At 37.5% G+C, this 17864-nt stretch overlaps 1 protein-coding gene across 4 annotated transcripts in view; it reads right to left on the reverse strand.

The window, feature by feature from the left end:
• LOC118006426 (ran-binding protein 3-like) overlaps window positions 1-17864 on the reverse strand; it is a 289201-nt gene that overhangs the window by 248652 nt on the left and 22685 nt on the right. Inside the window, exons 1-2 of one of the 4 annotated variants that reach the window (XM_034999084.1) lie at window positions 15230-15311; window positions 2909-3055 (exon numbers count right to left, since the gene is read on the reverse strand). In XM_034999084.1, the coding sequence (XP_034854975.1) occupies window positions 2909-3008 (100 nt within the window). In that variant the 5' untranslated portion in view covers window positions 3009-3055; window positions 15230-15311. Of the gene's footprint in view, window positions 1-2908; window positions 3056-15229; window positions 15364-17864 lie in introns of those variants that run through there. The other 3 variants (XM_034999085.1, XM_034999092.1, XM_034999089.1) reach the window with 3 other exon arrangements.

A 17864-nucleotide genomic window follows, 5' to 3' on the forward strand; every position in this document is an offset into this window, starting at 1 on the left:
CCAGTCTTCTCACACCTCCTAGAACCTGTGGACCTAAGAGAACATTAAACAATCTAGATCATAGGTGTCAGCAATCTAGCAAATTGCTGATTCTACCACCAAAAGAGGTGGTCTGTGAGTTCCTCCCTCACCTATCTTCCCTGGCCCTGCCTTTGAAAAGTTTCCACAAAATGGTGATAATATGTCCAGCTTTCCTTGTGGGTCTCTTCCATGAGGGCTTCTACCTTTGGTAGTCCCTTTGACCCAACATATACCCACCCCCGTACACTCTTCTACTTCCCAACTTTTGCCCTTGTTCTCCTGGTACTTAGAACACCTTTGCCTTCCTTTCCAATCTGGTAGACATCTCCCCAGCCTTCTCAAGTTGGTTCAAATGTAACTCCTTTCTTCACTTTCCATTTACTGAACTTCTGGACAATATGAATTACTCTCTCTTCCCTTATTCCCAAGGTATATGATTCTTCACTCTATTTTAGAACTTAACAGTTGTATATAGTAAACTATTTATACAGATTTAACTCCCAGCCCCTGGAGGGGAAGAATCGTCTTATTTAATTATTATATCCCCAGTTCCTAACCTTATGCCAATCACATAGATGTTCCATTAACATGTGGGATTAAATGTGAATGCCTGGAGGTCCTTGAAATGGACCCAGGTGCTACACTGTCCCCCACGGGGAGAAGCCCAGCCCAGGGCAATATTCTGCTGTTTCTGATGCTGGCTAGTGACCCCTCCAGCTCTGCCATATCAGCAAACTATTTCTTCTTATCGCAGCTCTGACACTCGCTTCTGGTTACGTTTCCTCTGCAGACCTACAGCCGGCCCACTTCTCCAGCTTTATTTTTGTGAACTCTCTCTGCACAAGCCAAGTGCTTGCCTGCCACCTCTGAGTCTCAGTTTCCTTATCTGATCAACCTGCTTGTAGCACAGCTGCATGGAGGAAAAAAAAAATGTATATGTAAAAAGTGTTTTGAACTCAAATATCAAACGATAATGCAAACAAAAGAAATTCTTAAGTGCATATTTTACAGTAAAGTGTATTTCTAATCGAAAATAGTCATGATACAAAAATAAATCACAGAATATGAATTCAAAGGAGACTGAAATATATCTATGAGTGACTAAATCGATCAAGAAAATTGTGACAATACAAGTATGATGGAAAAAATACACTGGACTGAAAAGTTACTGAATGTTACCAATTGTCAGAAGAAAAAACAAAAGCTCTTCTCCTTTATTCCATGTTTAGACACCTATTATAATCTCCCCATAGATACCTCAAATCTAGTGTGCTCAAAACTGAACTCAGAATCTCTTTTCCAAACACCCCCAAACTAACTTGTTTCTATTTTTATATTCCTCCTCTTGGCCAGTACCACTACTCTCCATCAGTCTCTCAAGCCTGGGAGACTCATCCTAACTCCTTTCCAGCCCTATTTCATCTGCCCACCCTTCATCTAAGCCAATCCAAGTCCTATGGAGTCTGTCCTAAAATAGTTTGTGTTCTTTCTCTCCTCTTATACAAATTCATTGCCCCTACTTTCGGGCCCTTGCAATTTGTTGCCTGCTCTGCTTCAGTTGTGTCCCATTAGATCTTCTGTCTACAATTCATCCTCTATAATGCTACTAGAGAGAGCTTTCAAAGATATTAACCTTATGTGCCACTTAAAAATATTCTGTGGCTCCTCATAATTCAGATTAAAGATGGAATTCCTTAATATGTCATTCAAATTTTTTTATGGTTTAGCCCCTATTTATCTTTCAAATTATACTTCTGTGCTCCTTTACATATCTTCTAATAGAGAAAACCTTCTCAGACTTTCTCAAGGTGAGCTTCCTCCTATATGCACCATAACAGTGTGTGCTCACTTTAATTAGAGCACCTGTCTCTCATTAGGTATCTTCCCTGCCAGACTGTACATTCTTTGCTTGTCACCTAAAATTTTTACATGAAGATATTAAAGTGGAATTCTCATTGCCTCCTCATCCAGGCAGGCAGCCCATGAGTGGAACATTAAAAAGTAGACGAGAACAGGAATGGGAACGGAGGAATGAAGAAGAGGTTAGTCCTGACTTTGAAGGGAGAAAAGAAGAGAGCCTTGGCCTCTGTTGTTGGATAAAAAAAAGTAAAATACCATACCCAGCATAAGCTTGACCACATGACCTCGGCAAGGATCAAGGAATTTAACCCTTCATATGAGTCATCTTAAAACAAAACAGACAGCAAGACTCCCCATCAGGACCTTTGGGAAAGGCAACTGACCAGACAAGCTTTTGCCTGATGGAAATGGACTAATCCCACAATACGAATGTTTTACTGTGAATTATGTCTTGACCACATGCCAACAGGTGATTGCATTTAAAGAACTACAGCATTTTTTTTGAGTTCTTAAAATGTTCTCATCACTGAAATCTCCAGGGGCAGCTAAACATTTCAAAATCAACACACTGGCCCAAACAGAGTAAGAACAGATCACAAAAACAATAATGCTTGGTAAACTAAACCAGTTAAATTTAGGTCTCCATGTTCCTCTCTCCACACAAACATCCTCATCATTGGTCTCAACATGTAATGAAGCCCAAGTTTATACCATAAAAAATAGAACATAATAAAATTCTACTTCTTTAGGAAAGAGACTTATACAAATAAAATTAGGATTTTATCCACTTAGTCAATGCATTCTCAACCAAACTTTCTGCCCTAAAAGCATCAATATTTATAAAGATCATAATACAAACTATAGTTCTGGCGTTACTGTTGACTCTGCTGCTTGTAGTTTTAGATAGATCTCTTTTTGTGACTGATATGTCCTTCTTTACCAAAATGGGGTATAAAAGAGGGCTTTTTTAATATTCAAATTAAATAATTGTGCATCCCACTCCTGTATTGTGAAAAAGTATGCCTACCTCTTCCTGGTGTCTCACCTCCCATGCCAAGGGAAAAAAAAATCCAAGGAGTCATTACTGTCTTCATGATGGAAGAAACTGGAAACCATGAGGAGTCCATCCACTGACGGGTGCCAGGATCTGTAGCAGTTGCTGCTGATGGAGTGTCTGTGGAAAGCAGGCGGTTTGATAGTGAGATGCGATACTTGGTTATTGCTGCAACAATGGTGACTTAGAATATCTGTGTTGGCCACCAATCCTCTGAGGAAAGAGACCTTGATACTAATGAACAGCTATGCCATGAGTCTGGCAGGAATTCTGCCAAGGTGGACTACAAAAGAGTAGAAAGATGGGTTAAGGTCAGCAGTACTCACTATACAATAAGGGTACACTTACTAGTTACCTGGCTCATTCTAAATAGTCATACACTGCTCTTTTTCAGAGGTTTGTCCACAGTGCCAAGGAGAATGTCATGTCTATCAGCACTCCTCATCATGCATTTTGCAGACTTGTGCCAATCTGGGAAATGTTTGTGGCTGAACCACCATGAGACACGTACACATTGGAGTATGCATTTAGACACCTTGATAGCAATTTGATGCAGCCATAATACTCAAGTACATAACTGTAGACTCAGCTCATTAAACAGCAGATGGAGCAGTTCAGGGGCTGTTGATTTGGGTGAACTGCATGAGCTACATTCTAGTGATGAAATAGGCTCAGGTTGACACATGAGATATTTTAAGGTTAAGTTTGCCAAGTGTAACCCAAATATTTATATGAGTCTTTTAAAATCTTTTAAAATTTTTATTTTCATAACTTATTGTTCTATTTCAATTATTACATATATTTTTCCTTTATTAGGTAAATTAGGGAATAATATTTGTATTACTGCTTCCATATCTGATATTGGCAAGGCAGTTTGTGTTTTCTGCAGATAATTCAGAAAAAAAAGTTATTTAAAAACAACCATTTGAAGGCTCTGGAGAGCAATCAAAAGCAGTAGAAACTGGATTGGAGTCCATCTTTGAAAGAGAACTGAATTCAATAAAATTTGTGTTTATATAGGTTTTTGCCTGAGAATACTCCCCAGTCCACACAAGCCTAAAGCCACCACAGCATAAGCAAAAAGTCCCAGTCTTACTGGTTTGAGGAATCAGAGTATGGAATTTGAAGAAAGGGTTAATGAATTAAATAAGGGGGTCAATAGAAATTATCCAATATAAAAAGAGCAAAAAAAGATTGAAAGAAGATAAACAAAACTTCAGGGACCTAGAAGACAATGTCAACAAGACTAATGTAATTAAAGTTCCCCAGAAGAAAAGAAAAGAACGAATAAGGAAGAAAAACTATTTGAAGAAATAATAGCCAAAGGTTTCCTAAATTTTTGTGAAAAACAGCATACAGATCCAAAAAGATCAGCAAACCCCCAACAATAAATACAAACACACTAGGTATATCCTAATCAAACAAGTGAAAACCAAAGATAAAAAGAAAATCTTGAAAGCATTTAGAGAAAAGAAACATACTGCTAAAAGAAGAACAATGGTATGGATGATGGTAGACTACTCATCAGAAACAAAGGAGGTAATAATAAGAATCTTACACAGATTCAATAAAAAAACTATGTAATCATCTAGCCACTGCAATAAGGCCAGTAAAAGGGGGAAAAAAGATTAAAAAAGAAGAAATGAAACAATCCCCAATCACAGACATCATAAATGTTAAGCTGGAAGTTGTTAGGAAGCTACAAAACTGTAAAACTAATAAGTGATTTTATCAAAATCACAGGATAAAAAGTCAATATTTAAAAATCTACTGTGTAGGATTTTTTTTTATTGAAATGACTATTATTATGTTCTATTACTAGCAGCAAACAATTGAAAAACAAAATTTAAGAAAATTCAATTTACAATTGCATCAAAATCTATAAAATACTTAAGAATACCTTTAGCAAAAATGTGCAAAACCTCTGTACTCAAAAGCATAAAATACACTGAGATAAAAATTAAAGACCTAAATAAATGGAGAGATATGCCATGTTCATGGATTGGAAAACTCAGTATTGTTAAAATGTCAATTCTCGGGTGCCTGGGTGGCTCAGTTGGTTAAGGAACTGCCTTCAGCTCAGGTCATGATCCTGGAGTCCCAGGACCAAGTCCCACATCAGGCTCCCTGCTCAGCAGGGGGTCTGCTTCTCCCTCTGATCCTCTTTCCTCTCATGCTCTCTGTCTCTCATTCTCTCTCTCTCAAATAAATAAATAAATAAATAATCTTTAAAAAAAAAAATGTCAATTCTCCACAAATTGATCTATAGATTCACAGCAATCCCAGTTACAATTCCTGCAGGTATTTTTATAGATACTGACAAGATAATTCTAAATGTATATGGAAAATGAAAAAAAAAACTAGTGTAATCAAAATAATCTTTAAAAAAAAAAAAGCACAAAGTTGGAAGACTTATACTACCTCATTTTAAGACTTACTATAAAGCTACAATAATCAAGACAATATAATAGCATAATGATAAATAATTGTCAATGGGACAACAGAGTCCAGAACTATACTTACACAATTAATTTACTTTCAACATGGACACCAAAGCAATGCAATGAGAACAAAGGAAAGCCTTTTCAATACATGTACTAAAACAATTAGGTATATGTATGAAGGAGAAGTGACCCTTAACTCCTATCTTATCATTCACAAAAATTAATTTGATATAGATCATAGACCTGACAATAAAGACTAAACCTGTAAAGCTTCTAGGAAGATCTAGGAGAGTATCTTCATGACCCTGCATATGAGGTTCTACAGCAGGTAAAAACTAAATTAAGGTGGTTTTTAAAAATTGGAAAGAAAAAGACACCTTTGAGTATGTGTATTGCAGGAGGGACTTATGTGCTGTGAAGGGGCAAGAAGAAACTCACTGGAGTGATAGAAATACTCTTTATCTTGATAAGGATTGTGTTACACATGTATATCCACTTGAAAATCCCATCACATTGTACACTTGAGATTCTACACTTCAATATATGTAATATTTACCTAATAAAATTATAAATGTATATTAAATTCTAGCTAATAAGTTTGCTTTTCACAACATTATGGTTGAGCAATTCTGAAGCTATTTTCTGTATATCCTAGGCATGAACAAATGAGTAATTATATATTATAGATACAGAGAGGAAGAAGACTAGAATGTGTCCTGCGGTGTTGGATGGAATTAGAAGTATCAGCATAAATTTATGGCTCTATACCCATACAGAGAGAGAGAGGAATTCATATATGTACATGCTTGTATATGCATGTGTGTGGATGTACACGCGTGCGTGTATGTGTGTATCAGCACTACCACCGAGAGGGCTTATAAGCGATGACTCAAATGTAACAAGAAGCATACCTAGTTGTCAGATCTTGGTTTATAAATACCACCCTTTACTAAAAAGCCAGGGATACTTGGAAAAAAGGCTGATTCCAGGCTTGAAGCAGTAAGAGTACAGGCTGATCCTGTAATACCTCATGCTGAAAATTAAGAAATGCTTAAAGAATAAGAGATCATACCAAAAGAACAAGGAGCCAGCTAGCTTGGAGGAGCCCCATTGGTCAAATCTAGGATCATTGATAAAATCAACTGTTGTTATTTAAATACAGTGGGTAAAAATTTGATTTGTATGACTTCCAATTAATTCTTACAAAATATATCTATGCCTTCAGGGGAGAGATCTGGCGGACACCGACTTATCCAAATGATCTTAGTCAGTATCACTAATATTGGGACAAATTGACACCATGTGCCTTCAGGTGTGATGCACTGAGAAGGACTTATCATGTTATCCCTGCCAAAAATGCATGGCCTGAAATTAATCATACCCAAACTGAGGGACATTCTACAAAACAGCTAGCTTGTTCTCTGAAAAAATGTCAAGGTTAAGTAAGACAAAGAAAACCTGAGGAACTATTTCAGATTGAAGGATACCAAAGAGACCTGACAACTTCTGCTCTATGTGATAACTGGATTGGATCCTGGACAGGAAGAAAATAGGGACAAAGGACATTCTTGAGACAAGAGATGGACTTTGGATGTGAATTATAGCTTATAAGTGTTATACATATGTTACGCTTCCTGAATTCAATATCTTTATTTTCAGAAAAACCACATGAAATGATTTCGTAGTAAAAGGGCATGGTGTCTTAAGCTTACACTCAAATGTGTCAGAAAAAAAGATTTTATGTACATACACACATTGATATGGGAGCAAGAAAGAGAAAAGGGAAATGTTAAAGTCAGTGGCGCAAAATGGAAATGTGAAGGAATACCGGAGCTCCTTGTAATATTCTTGCAACTTTTCTCTAAGTTCGAAATTGCATCCAAATAAAAACCTACAACAAATCATTAAAATTATGTAACTATTTTGAAATATTAAGTGACCAACAAACTAGTGTTCTTTTATTAGAGAACTTGTAAATTATTTTATTAAAAATTATTTTCAAAAATAAAATTCTTTCGGGGTGCCTGGGTGGCTCAGTCAGTTGAGTGGCCGGCTCTTGGTTTTGGCTCAGGTCAGATCTCAGCGTCCTGGGATGGAGCCCCAGGTCAGGCACCATGCTCAGAACGGTTGAGGATTCTCTCTTCCTCTCCCTCTCCCTCTCCCCTTCTCCTCTTCTTTTGTGTGCGCATGCGCGCTCTGTCTCTCAAATAAATGAATATATCTTTTAAGAAAATAAATGAAATTCTTTCTTAAAAAGCTAAAATTAATGTATCTGAGTATATCAGGACAAACTTTAAGTCTTTATGTTAAGTATCTGAACATTAAAAATAATAAAAGTGAAATAATTATCCTTAGTACACATATTTTTAATCAATTTTTAGCTTTATCTGCCTATAAGACCCTGTCACTGGTATTTTTGTGAAGAATTTTTTCAAATATGCAACTATTATTTTTAATTTTCTCATAAATTTGCCTTCAGTGTTATTCATAGTTGAATTTTATGATTAATAAATTTGAAATTCATGACAGCTTCCACTGACCCCTTTCTTCTGACCATATTTTTATCCAAGAAACTCCTCTCTACAGGGGCTGCGCACTCTCCAGGCAGCTCTCAGCGAAGTCTGCTAAACAGAGCCTATTCTCAGATTTTAATTTTTAAAATTAAGATCTGTTCATATTTCAACCCACATATTTTTAGAGGTCCTTTTTTTTTTTTTTACCCCAGAGTATCTTCTTCAATGAACATTTTTTATAAGATAAAATTCATTTTAAAAGGTGTTTTCTAATGATTTTTCTAAACAGTTCATCAAACTGAGATATAAAATCACAGGTCTTCTCAATTTCAATCCAATTCAATATACACTTACCAACTCAAAATTCAAATCTTTTCTATTCACACATTGAGCTATTCCACCATTGGAGTTCTCATTAATTAAGGTGTTTTCTGCTTCCCTTGTTTTTGTACAGATAAATATCAATATCACCCTGTTTGCAAGCTTTGATTTTAATAATTAGTTTGCTATAAACTTGAAAAGCTGAAGATCTTGGTTGGTCCCTTATTGAATAATTTGATTAAATATTTCCAGCTGATTTTGGATAAAATGCAAACAAAATTTAGAGAAATTCTTCCCCATGGTTGACATTTAAGTTGATTTTCCAAGTAATTCTTTAAAAACTCAAACATTTATAAGACTCAACTGATGATGCATGACTAAGAGAAAATACATACTGCTAAGCTGAAGTTTCTGTTTTTTAATGTCAGTTTCACTGCACATACAAAATTTTAATTCAGTCCCTCTGTGTATATATAAAAATATTTGTAAAATTTAACCATTGTCAGTTTCTACTTCAATTGGTAAAATATTGAAATTTGTTTGAATGCAATTAGGAGTTGTGTATGCACAAAAATCAATTCCCATTATATTTCTGCTCCACAGATGTCATAATGAGAACACAGTTTTTATCATGGTGCTATGCTCTGCCAAAACATATATTCATAATATCACCACAGCAACAAATAATTTCATCTTCAATGTTAAATTTTTTACTAAATTTATCACAGTATTCCCCATTATATCAGATGTTTTGCCTTCCACAGATAAACTTCTGAAAGCTTTACTTTGATTTCACAAGTTGTCAGATGGAAAAAGAATTGAGTCATTAGCTGGAATTAACTTGACTGATTTCCTATTTGAAGTATCTGATGACCCTGACAAAAAACCGGCATTATTTAACTGTTCATAACACTATTCTATTGCTAAGAGAGCCAACCCTTTAACATTGCTTTATAAATACACAAGAAATCCTGAAATTGAAAATGATTGAAATTAATTTAGAAGAACAGATATTTGATCTAAACGAAAAGCCACATTTCAAAAGAGTGATATGTAAACATACTTTTCTGCAACTGCACATGTTAAATTATTTTCTTTGGACACAATCCTCTTAAAACAACTTCTAACTCTGAAGTAGCTGCTATTGTTTCTTCAGCAGATGTGTGTCTCTGCTTTTCATGTGTTTAATGATGTCATTGAACCCCTGATGTCAACAAACATTTTGTGCAAGTTTTATATTCATCATCAACAAACTTGAGAAATGAACATTCAGGACCTTATTTTTCATGAAATATACTCTTTCAGCCTCTTGGGTTTTGTTTGTTTTGTTGTTACTTTTGGCTTTTAGCTTGTTGCTGCTGAAAGTACTTATTGCAAAATTTTTAAATAGAGTTACCAAGTAACAAATGTCAAAACCATGATAGCAAGAGCGTGTATACTATTTTCTGTATATCTGTCTGTGTCGGGGCTGTTCAGCCTTTACATCCAGCACATATCTTGCATAAACCTAACTTGTAATATCCTGTGTTTCCCGCTGATGGACAATCTCATGGCACATACCTGAGCACACCTGGCTGGTAGACAGTGACCAACAGAGGCAGCCTCTTGTCAAAGAGTAAAAGGAGTTAGCTCATGTGTGAAAGCATTTCCTTTTAACAGCTACCCCCTTGCATGCTATTCTTGAAAAGGAGGGGTTAACTACATTACATCTGGAAAGAGTTGGGAAAAGAGATATGAGTTTTCATTAGTTCTCTTTCAGATTAACCACATGTTAAAGCAAAAACTCTGTTCACTGCACTTGGATCTTACATGTGATCATGGCAGAAGCTAAAAGCAAGGGGGGGGTGGGCAGGGAGGAAGCACAAGGTGGAGAGCTACTCCATTAGCTTTCTATGCTGCATAACAAATTTTCCTCATCCACAAAACAAAAATAATAATAGATCTACTCATGAAGTTGCTGTAAGATATAAAAGAGTTAATACATATAAATATGCCTGGGTCAAGGAGACTGTTTTATCAGAATTAAGTGTTACTATTATAATTACTACTGCTTTCTAGGAAAAAAAAAAAAAAAACACCACCACTATGATTCCTTCAGTAATTCCTTGTTGTTGAAATTGTTAGAAACGAGCGTATTTTCCAGATCCTTCACTGACATGAATGCTCTCTTAGTGTTCTATTTGCCAGTTCCTGTCCCTGTATGGTTGTGTTTCTGCAGATAATATGTCTATTGCTGCAACCACAGCAATTGGCTTTTATGGGCAGCCATGTTATATATTTGTTGGTTCATATTAAACTTAAATCTAAAAATAAAAAGAAAGAAAGAAAGAAAACCCAAGTGTATTTCACACAAACTGTTATTAAGCCACAGTTTCTCCATTTCAAACTCAAACAGCTGGTTTTATGAAGTACATTCAGATTTTCCCGTCTATCCCCATTTTATCTAGTCTTTTTTTTTAAAGATTTTATTTATTTATTTATGTGACAGAGAGAGACAGAGCGAGAGAGGGAACACAAGCAGGCGGAGTGGGAGAGGGAGAAGCAGGCTTCCTGCAGAGCAGGGAGCCCGATGCGATGCGGGGCTCGATCCCTGGGATCGTGACCTGAGCCAAAGTCAGATGCTTAACGACTGAGCCACCCAGGTGCCCCCATTTTATCTAGTCTTGTTAGTTTCAGTCCATAGCTCTATGTCTTTTGAGATCTTTCTGATCGTCTAAATTATTAGCTTTGGATTCTTTGTCATTAAGAATATAGGTTTGGATTCAAATAGTTCTAGGTTTAAATACCAGCTCTACCTTTCATTAATTATGTGGACTTGGGCAATTTCAAACTAAGTCTCCACTTTCTCATCTGTCAAATGGGAATAATAATAAATATTTGGTATCACAGGATCTTGAGATGACTAAATGACACAATAGCTGGTATATCTCTTAATATTTTATTGTAGAAATAAAATATTGCTATAATATGATAGTTATTATAACATTAACATTAAATATGTTATCATTTGTTATAATAATAAAATATTCTTATGGAAAATGATTCACCAGGATAAGAATGATCTCTGTGATATCCCAATAGAGACCTCCCTCTATGTAGGCATATGACTATTTAACAGCTGCAAATTGACCTATCAACAACCAATTTTAAATCCCTACCAATAAAAAATGAGATTACTTTGTTAAGACAGTAAACACAAATTTTGGCTGGTTTTTTATGCTCACCATCTTTATTTTTTTGGTGCATTATTTTTTGCGCCTTATTCCCATTTTATTTTTCAATTCTTTGTGTATGTCCAAATCAGTGTCTCCACCCCAGAAAGTAAGTTACCAGGCAGAAAACATGTCTTCAATTGAGCACCATAAATAAGCATAGAGGAGAGCATCATGGACACATGGGGATTCAGGAAGTATTTGATATGATGGTTTTTCTGACAGCAGCAAACATTTACTGAATACCTTCAAAGCACCAGATAATTAATAATGATAGCCAATACTTCACGTTCTTACCATGTGTCAGGCAGGTCCTCAGTGCCCCACATGTAGAAGCCCATCTAATCCCATCCATAGTTGATACTACTATTATCTCATTTTACAAATGAGGAAACTGAGTCCCAGGAACGTTAAGTTCTTGCCCAAGTGGTAGAACTGGATCACAAAACCAGAGAGTATGGCACCACAGTCCATGTTTTTAACCACTAGCTATGCTGCAACTCAGCTTGCACGAGATACTACATGACTCATGCAGTAATCTAACCAGGCATCTCCACGACCCTGGAGGGAACATATTGGGAGAGAAATCTGCTGCCACAGAGAGTGAGCATAGGAGACACATTCTAAGATAACACATCCCAAGTGCAGCAAATGAACCAAATGCTCTTCTGTTCAAAAAAGCTGCCTATTTCAACCCCACACACAGAGTGGGCATTCCACACATGGGGAGGTAACAGTCAGTGCACAGCTTTGTTTGTGATGCCCTCTCCTGTCCTGGTGCCTTGTGAAGGTGCCCTAGGGTATCCTGCATTTTCCCTCTCTCTGAGCTCACTTTCTCTCTCTTCTGTGTTGCTTTCAAAGCACCCTACACCAAAATAAATCTCTCCCCTCTCTATCTCCGTCCGTCTCTGTCTGGGTGGACTTTGGGGGGGGGGGGAGGGGGGGGGGGGGGGGAGGGTCACATTGGACCTTACACATTATGCCTGAATTCTGAACAAAGCACAGCTCTTCTCAGGGCATTTCTCCCTCACTGCACAGCCCCAAACACCCAACCCAGCTGTCTGTTCACTATTGTCCTGGCAACCCCTGCTTGGTTTATCTTTCCCTTGCCCTACTTTTTTTTTTTTTTTTAACCCTTCCATTGTAGCTTTTCCCTTTGGAATACAAGGAGGGACAGAGGTGGAGGAGTGATAACCACTATTCGTCACATTCTCCATGGTGCTAGGTGACCAGCACTTCATGAGCAGCCACCCACCCCCAGATGCCACCCTGCCTAAGTGCCCCTTCCCTACAGGCATTTGGGCCAAGTCAGACTGAGACGCAGTCAGCTGGCCCTGTCCCCCTTTGCCTTTGCTCCATTTTCCTCTCCTGTGAGAGCTTTCACCACTAGCACGCAGCATCAGGCCCTGTTCCAACAACTGCACCTGGACGGTGCCCTTCTGCCAGTGAGCACGACTCCCTGGTGAATGCCAAAATCTTCCTTAAAAAGTCTACTGGGTAAGTCTGTTCCTTAAGATTCCAGTTCACATCCTTCTTATAGAACCACAGTAATGCTCTGGCATGTGCCAAATGCCCCCGTACTCACTACTTCATCTATACTCCTTCAGGGAAAAATACTATTCACACCGTTAGGATGTGTAAACAAAGACTCTAAAAGATTAGTAACCAGAGACAGGAAGAAAGGACCATCTTCTTCAGTGTCTGATATACACCCCAGATCTACATGCATTATCTCCAGGTAAGTGTTCCCGGCTCTGTTTACTGATTCTCACCGCTATCAGGCAACTTGTCCTAGACCCTGGAGCTACTTGGCCACTCCAACTCCAAAGCCAGCATTCTTTCCACCAAACCAGAAAGAACAGTTACTCCAGATCTCTCAGGAATAAAATCGCTCCATCCATAGCTGATTTTTATTACTTCCACACTTACTTTCCATACTGATTACTTCCATGGCTGCCTTTTCTCATCACTATTTAGGAGGTAAAGACAATGTCTTGCTCATCTCTATAGTCAACTTTCTTTCTCTCATCTTGGAGTTTCTCAACAATATTTGCCTTATGGAGATGTTTTAAGACAGACAATGGTCTCATATCAGGAAAGCTTTCATTAAAACTCAGAATCAGGTTCATACATAAAGGGGATTAGAGATAGCTTGCCTGTTTTCCTAGGTGATCCACTCCTCATCTGACCCACCCAATCAGCACTATTAAAAACAAAACACGTATCTCCTCTTTTGTCCTTCCATGGGATTCAGTAATAGCGTCTATTATAGGAATTATCACAGTGTGTCAATATAATTTTTTCCTTGTCCTATTTCCCTACTAGAGTGGGAGTTCCTCAAGGACTGGAGACCATGTAATTCACCTCTGTGATGGATGAATGGTAGGAGCTGGATAAATGCTTCCTGAATCAATGAATGAACTGAAGATTGCACGACCTAAATTCTCCACTTGAAATAGGAAGTGGGGTAAGTTGATATTGGATATGAGGTCATCAGAGTCTAGATCTGTAGGATGCCAGCATTTAAAGGAACTTTAGAAGTGAAGCCCAACTCCTCCATTTTACCCAAGAAGCAGCCCAGGAAAATTGAGTGATGCCCAAAGTCACATACTTGGCCAGTGACCTGGATATAGACTTCAGGTCTCCCCAGTTCAGTGAGTCCCAACCCTCTGAGAATTTGAAACAAAAAGGAGGAAAGACAGAAATCTTCCAAAGGACCTTCCTTTCTCCTTCAGCCCAGGCTCCTCTAGAAGCCATTCCCAAGCTGCTGTCCTTTGAGGCTTTATGTGAGGAGTCTGAGCTGAGATGGATGAAGGAAACTACCTCCACTGATGTTCTGTTTCTTTTTCCCCCAACTATTCCTCCCACTTCCAGGGATTTACCTTCACACAAACGGTAGACAGTTGTATATTCAAGGGCCTTTCATCACAAAATTATTGAAATAGCAAAAATTTGACCCCAAATAAATGTCCAAAATAGGGCAACAGTTAAATAAGTCATGATGCCGTTATACAATGACATAATACAGACTCATTGAAAAGTCATACTTTGATAATATAATGAATTCCTGCATGACATGAAAAAGTATTAGCTAACAGTTAATGAGTGCTTACCATAAATCAAGTACTAGCTAAGAGTTTGACATATACTCTCTAATTTAGTCCTGATAGCAATCTCTGAAGGAGGTACAACTGTTATCTCCATTTTACAAATGAGCATACTGAGGTTCACAGAGGTTAAGTAACTCATCCATGCCAACACAACAAGTAAAAGCAGAGCTAGAAATTTTAGAAAAATGATTAGAATGATAGGTTTTAAAGAATGGATGTACAACTTCATCCATCATATTATTTCAACCAACTACTTTATTAAAAGGAAACACCATCTAAGGTAGTTTTCTGAGGATGCTAGTATTTTTCACGTGTTCTACAATGAGAAAATATTTCTCTTACTTGTCTTCTTCATTTATTTTAAGGCACAATAAAAGTTGGGTTTTTTTGTTTTTTGGTTGGTTTTTTTTTTTTGTATTGCTCTCAGGGAAATGGCAATACATAATCAGAATTTGGGGGAGAAAAAAGAAGGGGGAGCCCTTAAAAAAAGCAAGGGGGAAAGTCAGAGAGTTTGAGCCCCCAAGGGACTTTCCCCCTTGCTGCCTACACCCTGCTCCCACCTCCTCCAAGCCCATTCCCCAAGCTCTAGCTCAGGTCCTGCCTTTATCAATGAGAGTCTTCCCAACTCAGGAAGGACCTAGAGGAGGGAGATAGCTGCTGCTTGCCTCATATTACCAACCACCCAAACACCTACCTTAGCCAGTTCATAATTTCCCCAGAAGCACTCTGAATGAGAAATGCTGAAGTCTCCTCTTCTATGCTGCATTTTTAATTGGAGAGTAAGAAACCAGCACCACCTCAGATCTCTTAACTCCAAGAACTCATTCAACCCCTGTACACAGAATTTCACATATTGCACAAGGGGTATGATGGAAGAGGCCAGGAAGGTCAGAGGTAGACACAAGAGTCCCTTGCCTATTTTCTTCACTGGGAAATATGTGTGAAACAACTATTTTGAGACAGTGGGAAACCAGCATCAGAGAACTGTAACCCCCGAGAGAAGGTAAACAAATAAAATGATTCTGATGATGACTTCTATGATATTTTTCTCTGAAGGCATTTACCAGAGTCCAGGTCATGGAAGTGGAAAACAAGCAGAGCACAGTGTTCTTACTGAGTGGAAGAGATCTTTTCTGTGAAGTTTATGTAAGATGAGGTGGCTGAAATTTGCAGGGCATTGAAGACAGAGATATAGCTTTAGAACTCTGCACAGGGGTCTCTTTGAGTATTTGACTGAATACTAACTTTGTGCATGCACAGGGTAATACTACATGAGACCAATCAAAGAAAAATAGAAACTTCACTGATTAACAAGATTTTTTTTTTTCACTGAAGACCCCACAAAAGGCAGGCCATAGAGTTAGGGCCAGACTAATCCTAGAGTAAAGGTGCTCTATATTTGCCTTAACAAAACCTTAAAAACAAGCCTCAAAATGATGAAGTTGATCCTCAAGTAAATTAATTACATGACAGAACAAATCTATCTGCTCTTCCATTTAAGGAAGATAAAGAGATCCAGACACTTAAATGCACTGTCTAGCATCCAAACAAAAACCACTAAATATTCAGAGAAACAAAGAAATATGACCCATAATTAGGAGAAAAATTAATCATAGAAATATACTCCAAAAATGACAGAAATTATGGAATTAGTGGATGATGGATTTAAAACAACTATTTAAAATATCACAAATATGCTCAAGGATCTAAAGAAAAGCATAAACATAATGATTAGAAAAACAGAATATATCAGAAAAGAACCTAATGGCACTTCTAGAAATGAAAAATGCAATATCCAAAATGAAAAATTTACTGAATGAGATTAACAGCTGATGAACACTACAGAAGAAAAGGCCAGTAGGGGCCCCTGGGTGGCTCAGTCATTAAGCGTCTGCCTTCAGCTCAGGTTATGATCCCAGGGTCCTGGGATCAAGCCCCTCATCAGGCTCCCTGCTCCCAGGAAACATGCTTCTCCCTCTCCCACTCCCCTGCTTGTGTTCCCTCTCTTGCTGTGTCTCTGTCAAGTAAATAAAGAAATCTTTAAAAAAAAATAAAAAAGCCCAGTAAACTTTAAAAAAAAAGAGCAATAGAAACTACCTAAAATAAAACACAAGTTAAAGGGGGCTTAAAAAAATTATTAGAGCATCAGTGATACATGGGACAATATCAAGTGGTCTAATATATGTGTAATTGGAGTCCTGGAGTATGGAAGGAATTTTAAAGAAATAATGATCAAGATATTTCCAATTTTGATGGAAAATATAAACTCACAAATCCAAGAAACCCAACAAATCCCAACAGAATAAACAAAAAGAAAACCATGCCAAGGCACATCATAATAAAATTGCCAAAACCCAATGATGAAGAGAAAGATTATAAAAGCAGCAAAAAAAGAGAAAAATGCCCATTATACACAAGAAAATAAAAATTATCAATTATGTCTCATCATGAACAAAGCAAGCTAGAACAAAATGGGCCAACATCTCTGAAGGTTTAAAGAGGGCCTGGGGGCCAAGGGGGAACAAGCCTAGAATTCTATATTAAAAAAAAAAAATCTTCAAAAATGAAGTTGAAGTAAAAATATCTTCTGACAAACAACAAAAGCTGAGAGAATGCATTGCCAGAAAATATGCACTTCAAGAAATGTTTAAAAGTGGGGACGCCTGGGTGACTCAGTTGTTAAGCGTCTGCCTTCGGCTCAGGTCATCAGCCCTGCATCGGGCTCCCTGCTCCGAGGGAAGCCTGCTTCTCCCTCTCCCACTCCCCCCTGCTTATGTTTCCTCTTTCTCTGTGTTTCTCTCTGTCAAATAAATAAAAGAAAGAAAAGAAATGTTTAAAAGTGCTTCAGGCTGAAGGACAATGATATCAGATGGAAATTCAAACTTACACAAAATAATGAATAGTGCGGTAAGTGGTAAATATACAGATAAATATAAAAGACATTTATTTTCACTTGCTAAAGTCTTTAAATGATAATTGACCTTTAAACACACAAACAAAAAAGTACTGTGAGGATTATACCATACAGAGAAGTAAAATCTACCACAATAATAGACCAAAGAAAGGTATGGGGGAAAGGACATATATTACCATAAACTTTTAAAAGTTTATAGGAAGTAGCATAAAATCAACTTCTACCTCACTCTCTTACCCTTACACTTTCTTATTCCATCAAATCCTAATGACCTTAACTTTTGTCCTCATCATGACTTCCAATCCCTATTCTTTATCTGTACTAGCATTATTTCCTTGCTTTCCCACTCAGCAGGACCCTGTGGCCACACCATAGAGTCACAGATGTTACAGTGCCAGGGGTAGAACATTATCCA

Source organism: Mirounga leonina, unplaced genomic scaffold (assembly GCF_011800145.1).
Source record: "Mirounga leonina isolate KUSES-001 unplaced genomic scaffold, KU_Mleo_1.0 Mir_96, whole genome shotgun sequence".
Taxonomy (NCBI): Eukaryota; Metazoa; Chordata; class Mammalia; order Carnivora; family Phocidae; genus Mirounga; species Mirounga leonina.